The following is a 19776-nucleotide window of genomic DNA, read 5'->3' on the forward strand; positions in this document are numbered from 1 at the left end:
GCCCATCCCTATTTGTTCCTTGAGAGGGTAAGGGTAACCTGCCTTCTTGAACCGCTACAATCCACCTTTTGTGGGTTGACTCTCAATGCCATTACGAAGGGAATTCCAGGATTTTGACCCAGTGACACTGACGGAACGGTGATATATTTCCAAGTCACGATAGTGAATGGCTTGGAGGGGAACTTGAAGGTGATAGTATTTCCATAACATTCTAAATGGAAGTGGATTTGGAAGTTAAATTGTCCTGCTTTATGACAGTATTAACGTCAAAGATAAATGAACACCTGAGCACGTGAAAACATTTTGCAGTTATACATTTTAAAATGTTGCTTTTGAAGCAGAAGAAAAGATTGTAATAGCTATAAAAAATAATTGACAATTCTGTTGACATCCCATTCCCTTTTCACCTGAAAGCCTGGGAGTTTGTCCTAGTTAACCAGGTGATTTATGATAAACTAACTCTTAAATTCTGATGAGCATAACTACTGTTGTGCTGTAGATCCGAAGCAATTATTCTACTTGTTACTTTCTCTTTTACAAAAATCCCCTTTCAGATCTTCTTCTGCTAGAGTATCCTGAAAGGACCATAGGGTAGACAGAAATCGGTGCTAAATATTATCAGTAAAACATGCCCTGCAGATAAACCCAGTGCAAAATATCAATAACTGTCATTTGAAAGTCGTGAACCTCCATGATATTTTCCATAAGTTAAAAACCATTTTTGGTCACACCTACAAAATTGTGCTAATTTGCAATTATGGCCAACAGGTTTCCTCTAGTTGTACCTGATCGAAATAAGTTGATATCCTTCAATGCACAGCCATTAACGGATACATTCCTTAAAGTTTTATTTGTTAAGAAACTGATTCATAGACACCAATAAATGGAGCTGTGTGGAAACTTGAATCATAATTTCATTACAGCACAATTTCAGCATAACTTGTACCAAGTTTCCCAGACACATTGGAAGTGAAAACTCTGACCCAATATCTAAAAGAGAAAAAAACAGAATTGATTTGAAGTCTTTTTGAACTTATTTTGACCTCTGCTAATCTAAACAGTCAGTAACTTATTTCTGTCCTAATTATGCTGCGATTTGAATTCACAGACAGAAGCATTGAGCATGCGCCCAGTATGTTTAAAGTTCATGTTTGTCTGATAAAGACGTGGATTTGCTGTAGAACTGTAGCTGCAAATGTAAGGAGCTGGTAGAGACTAAGAAGGAATCGTGGTCAGGACGATGTTGACATGTTGTAAAGGAAGCTGCAATGCAGCAAAGAGCAATGATTGGCGTTATCCAACAGTGCTTTTGTGTGCCTTTGGGTTTTTCTCAATGATGAGACCTTCAGAGCCTTTTTTAACACCATACCTTGTTGGACCGGTGAAAAACTTAACAACTAAACAGGTATTTGTCAAGTGTGTTTTGTGTACAAAGAAAGAATATGTTTTAGCTCCGATCAGGCACTGTGCATACGCTTTTGGTCTCTTTATCTCTCCTTACCTGAGATAGAGTGCAACAAAGCTTCACTACATCAAATCTTGGGAATGAAGAGTTTGTCCGATGAAGGGAAATTGAGTAGACTCAGTAAATATTTGAACTAAAACTTCAAATGTTTAAAAGGGTAAATGTTGGGAGAATGTTTTCTCTGGTTGGGGATTCAAAGGTTAGGGTGTCTGATTAACAGTTGGTCATTTCAAACTGAAACGAGGAAAAGAAAGAAAGTCTTGCATTTATAAAGTATTTTTCAACAGCAATGACCAGGTAATAATGATCACATCGTACTTATTCATTTTAGTTTGAATGTTGCATGTGTTCAGGTACAAAATCTTTAGTTTAATCCTTTTAGACTCATTGAGTCATAGAGATATACAGCAAGGAAACAGACCCTTTGGTTCAACTCATCCATGCTGATCAGATATCCTAACCTAATCTCGTTCCATTTGCCAGCTCTTGGCCCATATCCCTCTAAACCCTTCCTATTCATATACCCATCCAGATGCCTTTTCAATGTTGTAATTGTACCAGCCTCCACCACATCCTCTGGCAGCTCATTTCATACACGCACCACCCTCTGTGTGAAAAGGTTACCCCTTAGGCCCCTTTTATATCTTTCCCCTCTCACCCTAAACCTATGCCCTCTAGTTCTGGAGTCCCCGACCCCAGAGAAAAGACCTTGTCTATTTATCATATCCACGCCCCTCATAATTTTATAAACCTCTATAAGGTCACCCCTCAGCCTCCGATGCTCCAGGGAAGACAGCCCCAGCCTGTTCAGCCTCTCCCTATAGCCCAGATCCTCCAACTTTGGCAACATCCTTGTAAATCTTTCCTGAATCCTTTCAAGTTTCACAACATTCTTCCGATAGGAAGGAGACCAGAATTGCACACAATATTCTAAAAGTGGCCTAATCAACATCCTTTACAGCCGCAATACGACCTCCTAACTCCTATACTCAATGTTCTGACCAATAAAGGAAAACATACCAAAAGCCTCTTCACTATCCTATCTGCCTGCGACTCCACTTTCAAGGAACTATGAAACTGCACTCCAAGGTCTCTTTGTTCAGCAAAGCTCCCAAGGACCTGACCATTAAGTGCTCTGATTTGCTTTTCCAAAAAGCAGCACCTTACATTTATCTAAATTAAACTCCATCTGCCATTCCTCAGCCCATTGGCCCACCTGATGAAGATCCCATTATAATCTGAGGTAACCTTCTTCACTGTCCACTACACCTCCAGTTTTTGGTGTCATCAGCAAACTTACTAACTACAGTTCCTATGTTCACATCCAAATCATTGATATAAATGACAAAAAGTTGGCGACCCAGCACCGATCCCTTGTGGCACTCCACTGGTCACAGGCCTCCAGTCTGAAAAGCATCCCTCCACCACCCTCTGTCTTCTACCTTTGAGCCAGGTCTGTATCCAAATGGATAGTTCTCCTTGTATTCCATGAGATCTAACCTTGCTAATCAGTCTCCCATGATGAACCTTGTCAAACACTTTACTGAAGTTCATACAGATCACGGCTACTACTCTGCCCTGTCTCTTTGTTACTTCTTCAAAAAACTCGATCAAGTTCATAAAACACGATTTCCCACGCACAAATCCAGACTGACTATCCCTAATCATTCCTTGCCTTTCCAAATATATGTACATCCTGCTCCTCAGGATTCCCTTCAAAAGCTTGCCCACCACCGACGTCAGGCTCACCAGGATAGTTCCCTGGCTTTTCCTTAGTACCTTTCTGAAATAGTGGCACCACGTTAGCCAATCTCCAGTCTTCCAGCACCTCACATATTATTATCGATGATAAAAATATCTCAGCAAGCGGCCCAGCAATCACTTCCTCAGCTTCCCACAGACTTCTAGAGTACACCTGATCAGGTCCTGGGGATTTATCCACTTTTATGCATTCCAAGACATCCAGCACTTCCTCCTCTGTAATATGGACATTTTTCAAGATGTCACCATCTATTTGCCTACAGCCTATATCTTCCATGTCCTTTTCCACAATAAATACTGATGCAAAATACTCATTTAGTATCTCCCCCATTTTCTGTGGCTCCACACAAAGGCCGCCTTGCTGATCTTTGAGGGGCCCTATTCTCTCCCTAGTTGCCTTTTTGTCCTTAATATATTTATAAAATCTCTTTGGATTCTCCTTAACCCTATTTGCCAAAGCTATCTTATGTCCCTTTTTTACCCTCCTGATTTCCCTCTTAAGTATACTCTTACTGCCTTTATACTCGAAGGATTCACTTGATCTCTCCTGTAACGATGCTTCCTTCTTTTTCTTAACCAAAACCTCAATTTTTTTAATCATCCAGCATTCCCTACCAGCCTTTCCTTTCACCCTAACAGGAATATACTGTCTCTGGACTCTCATCTCATTTCTGAAGGCTTCCCATTTTCCAGTCATCCCTTTACATGTGAACATCTGCCCCCAGTCAGTTTTTGAAAGTTCTTGCCTAATACATCAAAATTAGCCTTCCTCCAATTTAGAATTTCAACCTTTAGATCTGATCTATCCTTTTCCATCACAATTTTAAAACTAATAGAGTCATAGAGATGTACAGCGATCACTGGCCCCAAAGTGCTCCCCCACTGACACCTCGCTCACCTGCCCTGTCTTATTTCCCAATGTTTTGCACCTTCTCTGGTAGGTATATCCACAAACTGACTCAAAATATTTTCTTGTACACACTTAACAAATTCCTCTCCCCTTAACACTATGACAGTCCCGGTCTATGTTTGGAAAGTTAAAATCCCCTACTATAAGCATCCTATTATTCTTACAGATAACTGAGATCTCCTTACAAATTTGTTTCCCAATTTCCCGCTGACTATTAGGGGCTCTATAATACAATCCTAATAAAGTGATCATCCCCTTCTTATTTCTCAGTTCCACCCAAATAACTTCCCTGGATGTATACCCAGGAATAGCCTCCCTAAGTACAGCTGCAATGCTATCCCTGATCAAAAATGCCACTCTCCCTCCTCTCTTGCCTCCCTTTCTGTCCTTCCTGTAGCATTTGTATCCTGGAACATTAAGCTGCCAGTCCTGTCCATCCCTGAGGAATGTTTCTGTAATTGCTATGATATCCCAGTCTCATATCCCTAACCATGCACAGAGTTCATCGGCCTTCCCTGTTTGGCCTCTTGCATTGAAATAATTTATCAGGTTAATTTATCAGTCCTACCTTGTTCTCTGCTTTGTTCCTACCGGCCTTGACTGTTTGACTTGCTCCCTTTCCCAACTGTAGCAGTCTCAGATTGATCTCTATCTCCCTGGATTCCACTCGCCACCACCACATCCAAACCCCCCATCGCCCCAACACACCCACCACCCCAACAATCCCACCCAAACCCCCACCACCCCAACAATCCCACCCCATCCCACAGGGGTGGAGGTGGGGGGTGGGGGGAGATGGGGTGGGTGTAGGTGGAGGAGTGGTGTGGGGGACAGATGGTGTCACTAGGTTGGAGGTGGGCTGTTGGGTGGTGTGGGGGTGGTGGGGAGGTTGGGGTGGTGGAAGGCAGGGTTATTGGATAGAGGAGTGTTCTGGGTGGGATGCTCTTCAGAGGGTAAGTGTGGACTGGATGGGCCAAATGGCCTGTTTCCACCTGTTGGGATTCTATGATTAATCTAGCATTCAACTTATTTTCTCATTCATTTACAGGTTACTAATGAAATGCTTCCAGTTTGGACATATTCTTACTTGGCAATGCTATTTCCAGTCTTTGTGGTCACAGATTATCTAAGATATAAACCGATCATAGTTTTGCAAGGGCTCAGTTATATTACCACTTGGATAATGCTCCTGTTTGCACAAGGAATCCTGGCCATGCAGTTTTTAGAATTCTTCTTTGGGACTGCATCTGCTGCAGAAGTGGCCTATTACGCCTATATTTATAGTGTTGTTAGTTCTGAGCATTATCAAAAAGTGACCAGTTATTGTCGAAGTGTCACATTAATTGCGTACACACTGGGTTCTATTCTGGGTCAAATTTTAGTCTCTGTTTGGAATGTCCCTTATTTCTATCTAAATGTGATTGCACTGGTTTCAGTATCTGTAGCCTTCCTTTCTACAATTCCCCTGCCAATGCCCAAAAGAAGCATGTTCTTCCACAGGAAAAGGACTGCAAAGATCCCATCAATGGAAAATGACAAGCCGAAGTCTGAAAATAGTAGTCCCCAAAACAACCCTGATATAACAAACTGCTCACAATTACCCATAATGTCGGATGGAGATGAAGACCTGGAGAAAGTGGAAAAGAATGCAATAGTGGTCCTAGCCAAACTGTGGTCTGATTTCAAAGAGTGCTACTCCTCCCCTCGAATCTTCTACTGGTCTATCTGGTGGGCTTTGGCCACCTGTGGATATAACCAAGTTATAAATTACATACAACTCCTATGGGATCACGTTGAACCATCCCAAAATTCCACAGTTTATAACGGTGGTGTGGAAGCAGTGTCAACTTTTGTGAGTAAGTTCTATCATAATGTTCCTCCAATTTATTGTTAGTAATAGCAACTGTTGACATTATGTTTCATGTCTGCATAAGTGGAGAGATTGTGTGACTTTTGGTGAAGTGAGTAGGAAAGGAGCCAGTTAACATCCTAGAAAAAAAAACCCAACAGCAGTCAAGTCCTGCACAATCCCAGGTGAAGATTCAACTGGGAGAGTGCTGGTGGACTGCCAGGGAAATGAACTGTATAATTCCAAAAAATGGACAGAGGAATGCTTTCACATGTCACCAGAAGTAGTTCATTCAGCATCAGAAAAAGACACAAGTCTTTTGACATCAGATTCAGCAACAATAAATTGTAAAAGGAATCCCATAATTTTTTTTAAAAGAACTCTTTCATCAGTGAGTCTTTCATCATTCTATGAACTGTTCACCAAGACTAAAACACTAAAACTGGAGCTCAGTGAGCACTCAACTGCATGCATTAGTTAAGGGTGAGTTTGTACAGTTATCCCACCCCTCTCTATGTTTTGTTTCCTGTTCTGCTTCCATAGTTTTGTCCTCCTAAATGATAAGCTGTTTAAGATATCTTCCTGCATCTGAGAAAATGCTCTAGAAAAGTCAGCTTGCTGTTATAGAATTATTTCAAGTAACATTTGAGTGTTGCAGCATTACTCTAACACATGACCTGTTAACCCAATCAGTCCACCAATATTCATAGCTCATAGTTGATACCATATATAACAAGAAATATGATTTGGAGATACCGGTGTTGGTCTGGGGTGTACAACGTTAAAAATCACACAACACCAGGTTATAGTTCAAAAGGTTTAATTGGAAACACACTAGCTTTCGGAGCGACGCTCCTTCCACTGTCACCTGATGAAGGAGCGTCATTCCGAAAGCTAGTGTGCTTCCAATTAAACCTGTTGGACTATAACCTGGTGTTGTGTGATTTTTCACAAGAAATAGACGGGTATGTGAAAAAGCATAATTAAAATATCATGACAGCAGCTAAGAGCTGTGATTGTTTGCGCAAAAATTAACCTCCATTTTATAAAATTGCAAGTAGTCAAGTCATTGATGTGAAACTTCCACAGTAGCATTCTCTATTACAGTGCTAAACTAATTATACACAATGTGATTACAGTTGGAAGAAGATATTTTGTTGAAGATTTTCATTTTGCACCCATCAGGACATTTCGCAAGAATATAAATTTAGGGGAAAACCAACATTCATACTGTATGACAATATGGTGTTGATTGGTAGGCACGTAAGTTTTGATTGGAAGAAGTATTGTCATGGCGAATGGAGTTATTAACGATGAATGACAGTTAACGGCTAGACTTTGTTCAAATTTTAAACCAAACAAGTTGCTTTGTCAAGGCATTGTCAATAGATATTATGAGTTGGAGATGCTGGTGTTGGACTGAGGTGTACAAAGTTAAAAATCCTCAAGGTGGACTTCAGAACAGACAGCAGAGGAAAGTGGCCGAGCAGAGGCTGATAGCTAAGTTCGGTACCCATAGGGAGGGCCTCAACCGGGACCTTGGGTTCATGTCACATTACAGGTGACCACCATTGCACTATACACACACACACAGACACTCCTATACACACACACACGGACACACATATACACAGACACGCACAGACACCCACACACACCCTTACAGACACACACTCCCACAATCACACAGGCATTCTCTCAGAGACTTAGACCACTCTACACTCATGCACACACACATACACTCTCTCTCACAGACACTCACAACCCCCCCCACCCCAGACACGCACATACACTCCCACACTCACACATGCACCACCTCACAGACTTAAAACACTCTACACTCACTACACGCACACATATACACACTCTCTCACACTCACAACTCCAAACCCAGACAGGCAGACACACACACACACACACACACAAAGACCCACATGCACACATATATTTTGTGGGGTGAATTTGTACTTGCAGAGTTACATTGTACTTTGTTCAAAAATTGCATGAAATCATGTAAACCTTTGAGCTCAGAAACTGCATGAATTCATGTAAAACTCTGCTATCTCACTTTTTAGATTAGAATCAATCTAAACATCATGGCATAGACAGAGAACACAGGGGGCTAACACCTTCAACATATTGTCTAGCTATCACCATTGTTAACAGCTAACCTGAGAATGCAACTTTTAAAAAAAAGGTTTTGTGATTTACACATGAAAGAAGTGAAACTATCATGGTATTCAAACAGATGAAAGACTCAACAGACACAATCAAGGTATTTTTCAATGTATAATTTCAGTTACATCACACTGAAACTTTTGCTATAAATTCTGTGTTACGATCGAGCCCTCCATTATCACCTGTTGAAGGAGCAACGCTCCGAAAGCTAGTGTGCTTCCAATTAAACCTGTTGGACTATAACCTGGTGTTGTGTGATTTTTATCTTTTATTATGTTGAGTTCAGACTAACTACATTTTCTTTTCACCTACAAATGGTCCTGTGTTTTAACTTATGGTGCTTTAATGTACCACATTGTGAGTCTGACTTACAATCCTAAACTAGCTGTCAGTGCAATTCCTCGCTCATTCAGGATATTCAGTAAATGTTTTCTAATTGCACAATCACATCTAATATTAAATATTGTGTTACATATTTTACAACTGTGGGTTGATTAGATGCAGCCAGTAATTTCCTTATTGTGAACAACCAAAAAGACATGCTTCAAAAAGGACATACAGCTTACATATGTGGCATCACACTAACACCAAAACTCATATACCTCAAGACTCACTTGTGTGTTAGATAGAACATCTTTTTTGGCTTGATGTTTGTAACTTACTGGTCAAAGAGCTCTACAACATGGAAACAGGTCCTTCAGCCCAGTGTGCCCATGCTGCCCAGTTTTTACAATTTAAACTAGTCCCATTTGCCTGCATCTAGTCCATATCCCTCCATGCCTATCCCATCCTTGTCTCTCTCCAAATGTTTCTTAAATGAAGAAATTGTACTTGCCTCCTCCACTACATCTGGCAGCCCGTTCCACACACTCACCACTGTCTGTGTGAAAAAAATTGCCCACTGGACTCTTTTGTATCTCTCCCCTCTCACCTTAAACTTACCAGGTTTAGACTCCTCTACCAGTGGGAAAAGCTATCCACAATCGACCTTATCTATGCCTCATATGCCTTCATATACCTCTGTAAGTCACCCCTCGGTCTCCTATGCTTTAGAGAGAAGAGTCCCAGCCTATCCAACCTCTACCTTCCAGGCAAGGTAGCATCTTAGTACGTGTGGTACATTTTTTCTGCATTCTTTCTAGTTTAATAATATCTTTTCTGTGGTGGTGAACGGCACTCATGTTGCTACTACATAGTAGTAGCATGAAACAGCTGGCTTCAACTGTTGCACAGAACTCTGAGACACCTTATCCTTCCAAAGTAATCTGAGGTGGACTGGGCACTTACCAAGAGTGACTGCCTTAGTGCTATGCATGAATTTACAGAACATACAGGAGAAATTATCTGAACAGGGTAGGTGTTATCTCACTGAGTGCCTTTGATATATCCTTTTTCAGCATCATACCTTGGCCAATCTGCTTAGTTTAAAATTTAGACTGGCTGTTACCTGTCAATCACTATGAGTAGATGCCTTCCCCATGGCGACACCTCTACCAGTCACAGCTCACTTGGCAACTGATTATTCTCCTCTTATGCAGTAAATATGTTGATTTTTCCCTTTGAGCTTGGATTCTTGCAAAGTATCCTGATGAGTACAAACATTTTTGGTAAAATGTATCTCTTCTTGAGCAATATTCAAGTTCTGTACCACCAAAAGACTATTTAGATCCAATGCTGTAGCTTTTTTTGCTTTGTGAAGATGTTTATCAACTTCATGGTAGTTTTTTTTAACCATTCACCTCCTTCACAGGGCCATCAAACTGATTTCTCGCTTTTCTGATCTGGAATGGCACTAGTTAGATCATTGATATCATCTTGCCATTATCTGTAAATTATATTGGTAAGAAAGTATGATAATGATCATTTAAACTGTCTGTTTTTTAAAAAATTGCTGATTCAATGACATCAGAAAGATTGAGTTTTTGTCGTTGTGAATCCAGGTGCTGGTACATCTTTTGCCGTGGGCTATATAAACTTGGACTGGTCAATCTGGGGAGAAATTGCACTGGGCATCTTTTCAACAGTGAATAGCGGTGCTTTATTTGCCATCGACCTGTCAAACAATATCTGGATTTGTTATGGTGGATATGTTGTGTTCAAAGCCACGTACATGTTACTGATTACCATAGCAACGTGAGTATAATACTCTGAAAGAAATGTAGAACTGCAATAGTAGTAACTAATAAAAAGATGACATAAAAGAAAGAGAATTATGGTCAGTAGACCCTTTTCTAAATTCCTTTTAAGTCAGTCAGGTGTGTACCATATATGTGTCTGGGGGGATTGATATTGTGTGGATTGGTGTTGGGCACCAGTATCATCTCTCAGGGTGGGGAGGGGTTGTGAATATTGTGTGGACACATTTTTATGTCAGAAATAGGCATTCTGTGTGCATATGTATATGTGACAGTGTGTGCATGTGTCAGAAAAAGGTATTGTTTTTATGTGTGTGTGCATGAGAGAGAGAGAGAGACAGACACACACACAGACAATGTGTATGAGAATGTAGGGAGTAATACGGATCATCTGAGAGACAAAAATTGCTGGCCTTTCACAAGTACCTTTCCAAGTAATTAGAAGGTGAGTCTCAGCTCATTGCTGGAGAATGTGAGGTATCATGGGCTCTGTAGGTAATTTTACCTCTGATTTAAATTCAGACACTATGATTTACAATAGGCACAACCTCATACTAAATCTAACACCTTGCTTGGGAATTTTAACAAACAAACTGTTTCAATCAAATCAAATAGTTCTCCCTCAGGTGGTCTGTCTAAGATAATTCCAGGTTGGACAGGAGTATCTTTGACAAGGATGTTTCTGCTTCATTCACCCAAACTCTTCCAGTCAGTATTCATCCCTGCCTTCTTTCTGGATTTCTGTCTGTCAATATACACCTTTTTTAATATTCCCATGTAGAATATTCTTTAAAAAAGGTTAATAAACAGATCAGTTTTTAAAGAGTACAATCATTATCCTCTTCTGGGTGATGGGTTAGTTGGCTGCATAATCAGCAGTGGTTGGTTGGCGTATTTCCAAGTTTTCTTCCATTGGTTTAGCTATATAAGGCTTACATGTCTGGTTTCAATCAGCCTCCATTAATTTCAACTGGTTCGCTGTGATTAACAGTTCTATTCAAGTATCACATACATCTGGTTTCCACACAACAAATACTGCTCTGAACTTGCAGCCAGACTATTAACCCTTTCCTTGCAGCATGGTGTTCTATCTAATGCACAGTACAGGGAGTTATTGTGTTGTTTATATGTGTGAAGCTCTGACTGAACAGTCCTATTATGTATTCTGTTAGGATATTGGTTTGATCTCAGCACTGACCATGTGTGTGCTGCTCAGTTGGGTGCTGCGCAAAACTCTCATTTGCCATGTCTGTAGAAGCCCTTTTTCACCAGCGGCCATTCATTTCACTTCCAAAGTCAGACAGCGGGAAGAATCATCTGATGAAGCAGCAGTGCTCCAAAAGCTAGTGCTTCCAAATAAACCTGTTGAGTATAACCTGGTGTTGTGTGAATTTTAACATCTGCGAATAGAAACAGTTCCACAGTTCCCTTGGTATATTCAGTGTCAATCAGTCACAATCTGTACAGTAATAAAATGGTACTCATTCCTGTTAAAGGAGGTTGCTGGCTGATACCTTAATGCACACATTGTAGAGTCAATTATTCCCTTCATGTAGTGAAAATTGTAACTGCTGCAAAGCCACATGTTTTGTTTTGTTGGCAGCTGTCATTGGGAAAGCTGATGTGTGGCCATGGACCAACAGATAAGGTACTGGCCACATGTTTAATGAAGTGATGAGTTATAGACTGGGAGATGACACTTATGTCTCCTGTAGTAAAATAACTGGCTTCACTGGTGTGAACACGCAGTTGATAAAGCAGACAAATGTCTAATGCATTTCATGATACTGCAGTATGTGTGACTTCAATTCCAACGTTTACACATTTGTCTGGATCTTAAAACTTCAACAGTGCATAAGGAAACTGAATTCAAACTGCATTAACCAGTTGGTTCAAAATTAACTGAAGTAGAGTTAAAATAGGATAATTGGACCAGCATGCACAGATATAACTCAGGCTGCTTTTTAAAGTCATAGAAACACTTCTTAAATTTATATTTGCTATATATCCTCTCATGTGCACATTTATCATGTAAAACCATTTGTATTTCTGGAACCTGTCCTGCCATGTACTAGGCCATAGGAGGATTTAGGAGAGGCAGATGAATTTCCACTATCCCTGCATTAGCCCCTGTGCAGATTACTGACAGTAATCATGACACATGGGCTTCAAAACAGCTGGGGCCACATGCAGATTACAATAGGCAGATGGTCAGTACACAATGTGCCTGTCAAATTTTAAAATTGTCTTTTGTGCACTTTTTTGAATATAAATATTTGAAGCACTGTTCAAAGTCTAACTAATTATTTCCTTCATCAAGGTTTCAAATAGCAGTTAACCTGAGCATTGAGCGTTATGCTCTTTTGTTCGGAATAAATACCTTTGTAGCCCTCCTACTTCAGACCATTCTGACTTTTATCGTTGTTGATTCGAGGGGCCTTGGCTTGGATATTATTACCCAGGTGAGTTCAACATGACATTTTATGAGCTGTGTCAAGAAAATTTACATCTGGATAAAATGAAAGTTTTTGTTTTGATTTGTACAGATATTAGTTTCCCGTGGTGTGCCAATTATGTTTTTAAACATGTTGGAGATTAATGTGGCAACCTTGTGGCATCCAAAAATGTTACAATAAGTTGATATCAGATATGTTTAAATGTGATAGCTGGAATTTTGTTACGATCTTGTTTATGATCACAGCTGATGGTAACTCTGCCTATGTGAGAGCTCAAAGCGAACCTGGCTTGATATGTTTATTAGATTTACCGGTTTTTATTTTATTCTTGTTCTATTTTATTCTTATACTTTGGTTACTGTAGTGGTCAGTCACCGAACATATTTGCACAGGCTACCAATGTTCTTTTAACCAAATTATTATACACAAGTTTTTTTTAAAAACTATGCAAAAAACAATTTAGAAAGATCTTAACATAAACAACAGAAAGTAGAATTCAACTTGTTTTACACTGATACCCTTTACTCACTCAATCCAATCGTAACTCTAATTTCTCCCATAGCTGACTTTTCATATATTCACCATTACTGTCTCTCCCATAGACACACAGACACTAGCTAATTCATGGCCTTCCCTCAGCCCAAGCAAACATCTGCAATTCTTTGTTTTATCTCTTTTTGAGAAAAGCCCCCTCTATTTAAACTGTTAAAACAATTTTATAACTTCTTTCCAGCTTTGGAAAGAACAACTTTATAAAATAAGTCTATTTAAAACTTATCAACTCTATTTACAACTTTATAAAACAAGTTTTATAACTTCTTTTCAGCTCTGGGAGCTGGGAAAATTGCCACAAACTAACAGTTCTTTTGTTGATATGAATCTGCTCATCTCAACTGAATCCTGATTGTGGCCCCTGATCTGTCTCTCTGTATACGTCATATAAGCTCAACTTTGTAAACATTTCATCAATTAATTCCATGGGCAGTTTATTCAACATAGGTGGTCACATTTCTTTCTGCTGTTTGGAATTATAAACTGAAATGGAAGGTTGACGACAGTATCTGAGAAAAGGGACAATTTTACAACTAAGAAATCAAGTATTGAATGTTGCTGATATGGAAAACAAAGTTCAGGAGAAACTCAGCAGATCTTATTTTTGGAGACAGAAACAGAGTTAATGTTTCAAGTCTAATGTGTCTGTGGATGTTTTGAAGTACAGTATAAGTTACAGACATTAGAAGTCCTGTTCTTTCATTGCTTGTTCATATTAATTGTGGAACAATGAATCAGTTTTTTTCCTGTTAGTGGTATAGTTTGTTTTTGTCCTGTGTAGTAGTCAGTCAGGCAAGGTAGTCATTCTGGTGGCCTCATTTGGATTTTAAATATTTTAAGATTTTAAATATTATTTAAATGTTTTATCACAGCTTTGGATCAGAGGCACATGATTATCAGTGTATTCTTTTCCTAGTTAAGTTATGACAGTAGTCATTTAGCTGGAGTCACAAGCTTTCTTGGAAACAATGTTTGAACTCATTGCTCAATAACAACTTTCTGACCTTTGGTATAAAACCAAGTCAACTTCACAGAACTGAAAACTAAAAATCTATTTTTCCTTTACTTTTGAATCCAAGTTCCAAATAATAACAATATAACCATAAACAATATATACTATAAACCAACATCAAACACTTCTGTGCTCCCCAGCATATATTTAATTCATTAAAATGAATGAGGAAAACTGTAACTTGAAGAGCACAAAGAAGACTATCTCGGCATTCTAACTGCATTATGGCTTACTTGGGGATGCCAATACTTCCATATCCCAGCACCAAGTAAGATTCATTGTCAAGTGCTGTACTGCTCTCCCATTACCATTGTGAATATATTCTTCATATGCCCAAGCTCTATCTCTATTTTGTTACTCGTTCTCTCTGGTCTTCTACAGGCATCAGTGAGTTCCACATAATCTTCACCAGAGACACCACTTCAGGCACCACTTTCTCCTTGGTACAATGTTGCTGCTCTTAAATCCTCATCATCCAACATATACCCTTATCCAGTTCTCCAGCTCTCTGGAACAAAGCGTCCAAGAATTAAATAGTGTCCTCTGCTTGTACTGTACAGCAACAAACCCCCAAACCTGACCAGCATGGGAACCTCACGCTGCAGAAAAATCTGCTGGCTCTTATTGACCATATGGAAGAAGATATTAAATTACATAGAAACATTATAATGCCTTATGACATGGCATTCTGATCACTACATCAATGCTGAGAATGATGACTCAGACTGTCTCTCATCTGCACAACATTCTGTGGAAGACTGTGGGTTTCCTGCACTTTTACCACATCATGAGGGTACCATTAACTGGAAAGTAGGCATTAGTAGACTGCTCCACATCTGCTGGATGTTGCTGCTGGTTCTGGATTTCAAGATGCTTGTGCTCCTCACCAACCTCTGTGGATGCTGTTTGTGCAGACAGCAACTTCAGTGCCTGGATCCTTTGGGTTATAAGATTATAGAATATGCTTGTGATTGGTGGGATTTGAGAGAGACTTCAGAACTCACCTGACATTTTTTTCTGCTTCACAGCAATTTCTAGGATTAACTTTTAATGTTTAACAGAGTGAAGATTGCTTCTGAACTGGAATTTTAGTCAACGTAGTTTGTCAATGCACCAGGTTCACATCCACAATTCTGTGATAACAGATTGATTTAACCTGATCTGTGACACAGTCTGTTTAATACAACCGCCTCTTGAAGGGCCTCAAAAAGTTCCCAAGAAGATCCTACACCCTTGGAGATAACACGGAACATTCATATGTCCATTCTGTGAGCAGTAGCAACCATATTTCCTTTTGATTGTTCACTTGCAATTTTTTAAGTTAAAAATCACAACACCAGGTTATAGTCCAACAGGTTTAATTGGAAGCACACTAGCTTTCGGAATGACGCTCCTTCATCAGGTGGTTGTGGTGAATTTTTAAAATTCACTTTTGGGATGTGGGCATCGCTGGCTGGACCCGCATTTATTGCATGGCCCTAGTAGCCCCTCAAGAAGGTAGGGGTGAGCTGCCTTCTTGAACCACTGCAGTCCATCTGCTGTCGGTTGACCCATATTGTCATTAGGGAGGGAATCTCAAGGTTTTGACCCAGCGACACTGAAGGTACGGTGATATGTTTCCAAGTCAGAATGGTGAGTGGCTTGGAGGGGAACTTGCATGGGGTGGTGTTCCCAGGTATCTGCTTCCCATGTCCTTCTAGATGGAAGCTGACAAGTGTTTGGAAGATGCTGCCTAAGGATCTTTGGTGAATTTCATAAGTGTATCTTAGACATAGTACACACTGTGCTACTGAGCGTTGGTGGTGGATGGAGTTGATGCTTGGAGATGTGGTGCTAATTAAGCGGGTTGCTTTGTCCTGGATGGTGTTGAGCTTCTTGAGTATTGTTGGGAGTGTACCCATCCAGGCAACTGGGGAGTACTCCATCATACTCCTGATGTGTTACACGTAGGCCAACCAGAGGATGACAATCAACAATGGCCATCATTAGACTCTTAATTCCAGATTTTAACTGGATTCAAGTTCCACCATCTGATGTGGCAGGGTTCAAACTCGGTGCTCCAGATCATTACGCCTCCCCAACCTTGATTGATCATTGCCGGTAAACAGAACAAATTGCCTGGCCTTTTGTCTGCACTAGATGGTAAGGAACACAGAAGTACTGTCAACCTGAATGGGCAGCAACACACAAAAAGGGAAGGCAAGCCACAGATACCGCGAGCATCCAGTTGATGTAAAGTGAATCAACGCTAAGAAAGTGGACTAAGAGCCCTGAGATACCCTGTTGCAGTGAATGAGATGGATGCCTGTCCTTGTACACAAAGTGGTCTGTAAGGTTTGAGTCAGCTCCCAAGTTAGTGTTGAAGATGTGGTGAACTGCATTGTTAGTGAGTCGAAGGTGTGCCCAGAGGATGTGATCAGGCTGGTGCTTATCTATTCAGTGGACAAAAGAAATGCAGATATTTGTTGCCCATGGAGCGTTCTCCAAGATGTTGAGGAATTCTGGTCAAAATATAATGCCCAGTGAAGACACCAGAAGGTTGCAGGTACCAAATACTGCCTCAGACTTCCATGTCATGAATTGTCACTGTCCAGTTTCTCTCCATTGCCTCAGAAAATGGCAAATAGCAAATAACTGAGCTGAGATTAGGTATTAATAAGATTTTAATAGGCCTCTCATCAACAAAATTGTCATCAGCCACTAACACCTTGTGTTCAAGGTTTGTGCGAAGATTTGCAGCTCGGGTGCTCGTTGTTGTGGTTCTGTTCGCCGAGCTGGAAGTTTTTGTTGCAAACGTTTCATCCCCTGGCTAGGCGACATCATCAGTGCTCTGGGGCCTCCTGTGAAGCGCTTCTTTGATGTTTCTTCCGGTATTTATAGTGGTCTGTCCTTGCCGCTTCCGGGTGTCAGTTTCAGCTGTCCGCTGTAGTGGTTGGTATATTGGGTCCAGGTCGATGTGTTTGTTGATGGAGTTTGTGGATGAATGCCATGCCTCTAGGAATTCCCTGGCTGTTCTCTGTCTGGCTTGCCCTATGATAGTAGTGTTTTCCCAGTCGAATTCGTGTTGTTTGTTGTCTGCGTGTGTGGCTACTAGGGATAGCTGGTCGTGTCGTTTCGTGGCTAGTTGATGTTCATGTATGCGGATTGTTAGCTGTCTTCCTGTTTGTCCTATATAGTGTTTTGTGCAGTCCTTGCATGGTATTTTGTAAACTACATTAGTTTTGCTCATGTTGGGTATCGGGTCCTTTGTCCTGGTGAGTTGTTGTCTGAGCGTGGCTGTTGGTTTGTGTGCCATTATGAGTCCTAAGGGTCGCAGTAGTCTGGCTGTCAGTTCTGAAATGCTCCTGATGTATGGTAGTGTGGCTAGTCCTTTTGGTTGTGGCATGTCCTCGATCCGTGGTCTGTCTCTTAGGCATCCGTTGATAAAGTTGCGCGGGTATCCGTTTTTGGCGAATACCTTGTATAGGTGTTCCTCTTCCTCTTTTCGCAGTTCTGGTGTACTGCAGTGTGTTGTGGCTCTTTTGAATAGTGTCCTGATGCAGCTTCGTTTGTGTGTGTTGGGGTGGTTACTTTCATAGTTTAGGATTTGGTCTGTGTGTGTTGTTTTCCTGTGTACCCTTGTGGTGAATTCTCCGTTCGGTGTTCTCTGTACTATCACGTCTAGGAATGGGAGTTGGCTGTCCTTTTCTTCTTCTCTCGTGAATCGGATTCCTGTGAGTCTGGCGTTGATGATCCGGTGTGTTTTTTCTATTTCCGTGTTTTTGATGATTACACTACTATCATAGGGCAAGCCAGACAGAGAACAGCCAGGGAATTCCTAGAGGCATGGCATTCATCCACAAACTCCATCAACAAACACATCGACCTGGACCCAATATACCAACCACTACAGCGGACAGCTGAAACTGACACCCGGAAGCGGCAAGGACAGACCACTATAAATACCGGAAGAAACATCAAAGAAGCGCTTCGCAGGAGGCTCCAGAGCACTGATGATGTCGCCTAGCCAGGGGACGAAACGTTTGCAACAAAAACTTCGGCGAATAGAACCACAACATTAAAACCTTGTGCGCAACTTTGGACTTCTTTGCATTGATGTCAAGAATCTTTCTGTTCTTGCCATATTTTCTTAACTAACTCACCAGTGCCTACATTATTCAGGGGCCGGGATTATCTAATGTCGAGACTATAATGCTGCAAAACATACTGAAACCTTAAAGCCAGGCAATTGACAACTGGCTGATGTTGATAAAGTAATGAATGTTTTTTATGCTAATGGCAATTTTAAAGCAACATATTAATGAGCATTGAACTAAATGCTTGATTTTGTTTTGCAGTTCCTCATTTATGGAAGTTATTTTGCAGCAATATCAGGACTTTTCTTCATCAGAGGGATTTATACATTAATTCAACATGGGCAGAAAAGAAAGAAGCAAATAGCACCAGAGATCAAAGGAAATACTGCAATCCCTGAAGACGAGAAAGGAAAGGCAGAAGAGTTTTGAAGATTTGAAAAAGAAACAAAAATAGAATTGACTTTTGCTATTACAATTCCTTGTTGTATTTCATTGGTCATGGAGATGGAAAATGTGTCCATGGTCATTAATGTGATTCAGTCAGCCAGAATATTTATTTTATCAGGATGATAAAGAACCTTTGACACATCACCTAAAATCTCATAAAGCAGTTTCATGATTTTCTTTTTAGATGACTCCAGTTCTCTTGTTTACACTTATCTGACATCCAGCAATGATGAGCAGACACTTTCTGATTAAATGGCTTGAAAAGAGTGGATGCAAGGAAATTGTTTCCATTAGGCGAGGAGACTAGGACCCGTGGACACAGCCTTAGAATTAGAGGGGGTCAATTCAGAACAGAAATGCAGAGACATTTCTTCAGCCAGAGAGTGGTGGGCCTGTGGAATTCATTGCCGCAGAGTGCAGTGAAGGCTGGGACGCTAAATGTCTTCAAGGCAGAGATTGGTAGATTCTTGATGTCTCGAGGAATTAAGGGCTACGGGGAGAATGCGGGTAAGTGGAGTTGAAATGCCCATCAGCCATGATTGAATGGCGGAGTGGACTCGATGGGCCAAATGGCCTTACTTCCACTCCTATGTCTTATGGTCTTAAATGTTGAAATGATGGCTTGTTTTCACTCCTATCTCTGTTTGCTAACTACTTGCACCATCTCTATACCTGACAAACATCTGATACTAAACCTAACCCTCACAAACATGGTGTCATATTTGTCTCAGTGTTGAGCTTTGTCCTAGCCAGTAAACTCTACCTGGGAATTATTTGTAGTCATTAGTTTCACAAAGATATTTTACAATACAAAGAAATATAGGTGAAATAAATGTAAAGTTAATCAGTTATTTCTAATCATTTTCTGATTTGTTGCTTTATTTAATCTATTAAATGTGTTTATTGTACCATTAATTTCAGATATAATGCAATAC

General features: G+C 40.5%; 1 protein-coding gene across 1 annotated transcript; it reads left to right on the plus strand.

Annotated features, from left to right (window-relative positions):
* Positions 1-1240: 1240 nt before the first annotated feature.
* On the plus strand, positions 1241-18890 carry LOC132821663 (thiamine transporter 2-like). Its single transcript, XM_060834373.1, has 5 exons — positions 1241-1405; positions 5185-5992; positions 10104-10296; positions 12619-12760; positions 18656-18890. Exons 1-5 carry the CDS (start codon positions 1241-1243, stop codon positions 18821-18823), a joined length of 1476 nt encoding a protein of 491 aa, XP_060690356.1. The 3' UTR covers positions 18824-18890.
* The last annotated feature ends 886 nt before the right edge of the window (positions 18891-19776 follow it).

The sequence above is a fragment of the Hemiscyllium ocellatum genome, chromosome 13, assembly GCF_020745735.1.
Source record: "Hemiscyllium ocellatum isolate sHemOce1 chromosome 13, sHemOce1.pat.X.cur, whole genome shotgun sequence".
Lineage (NCBI taxonomy): Eukaryota > Metazoa > Chordata > Chondrichthyes > Orectolobiformes > Hemiscylliidae > Hemiscyllium > Hemiscyllium ocellatum.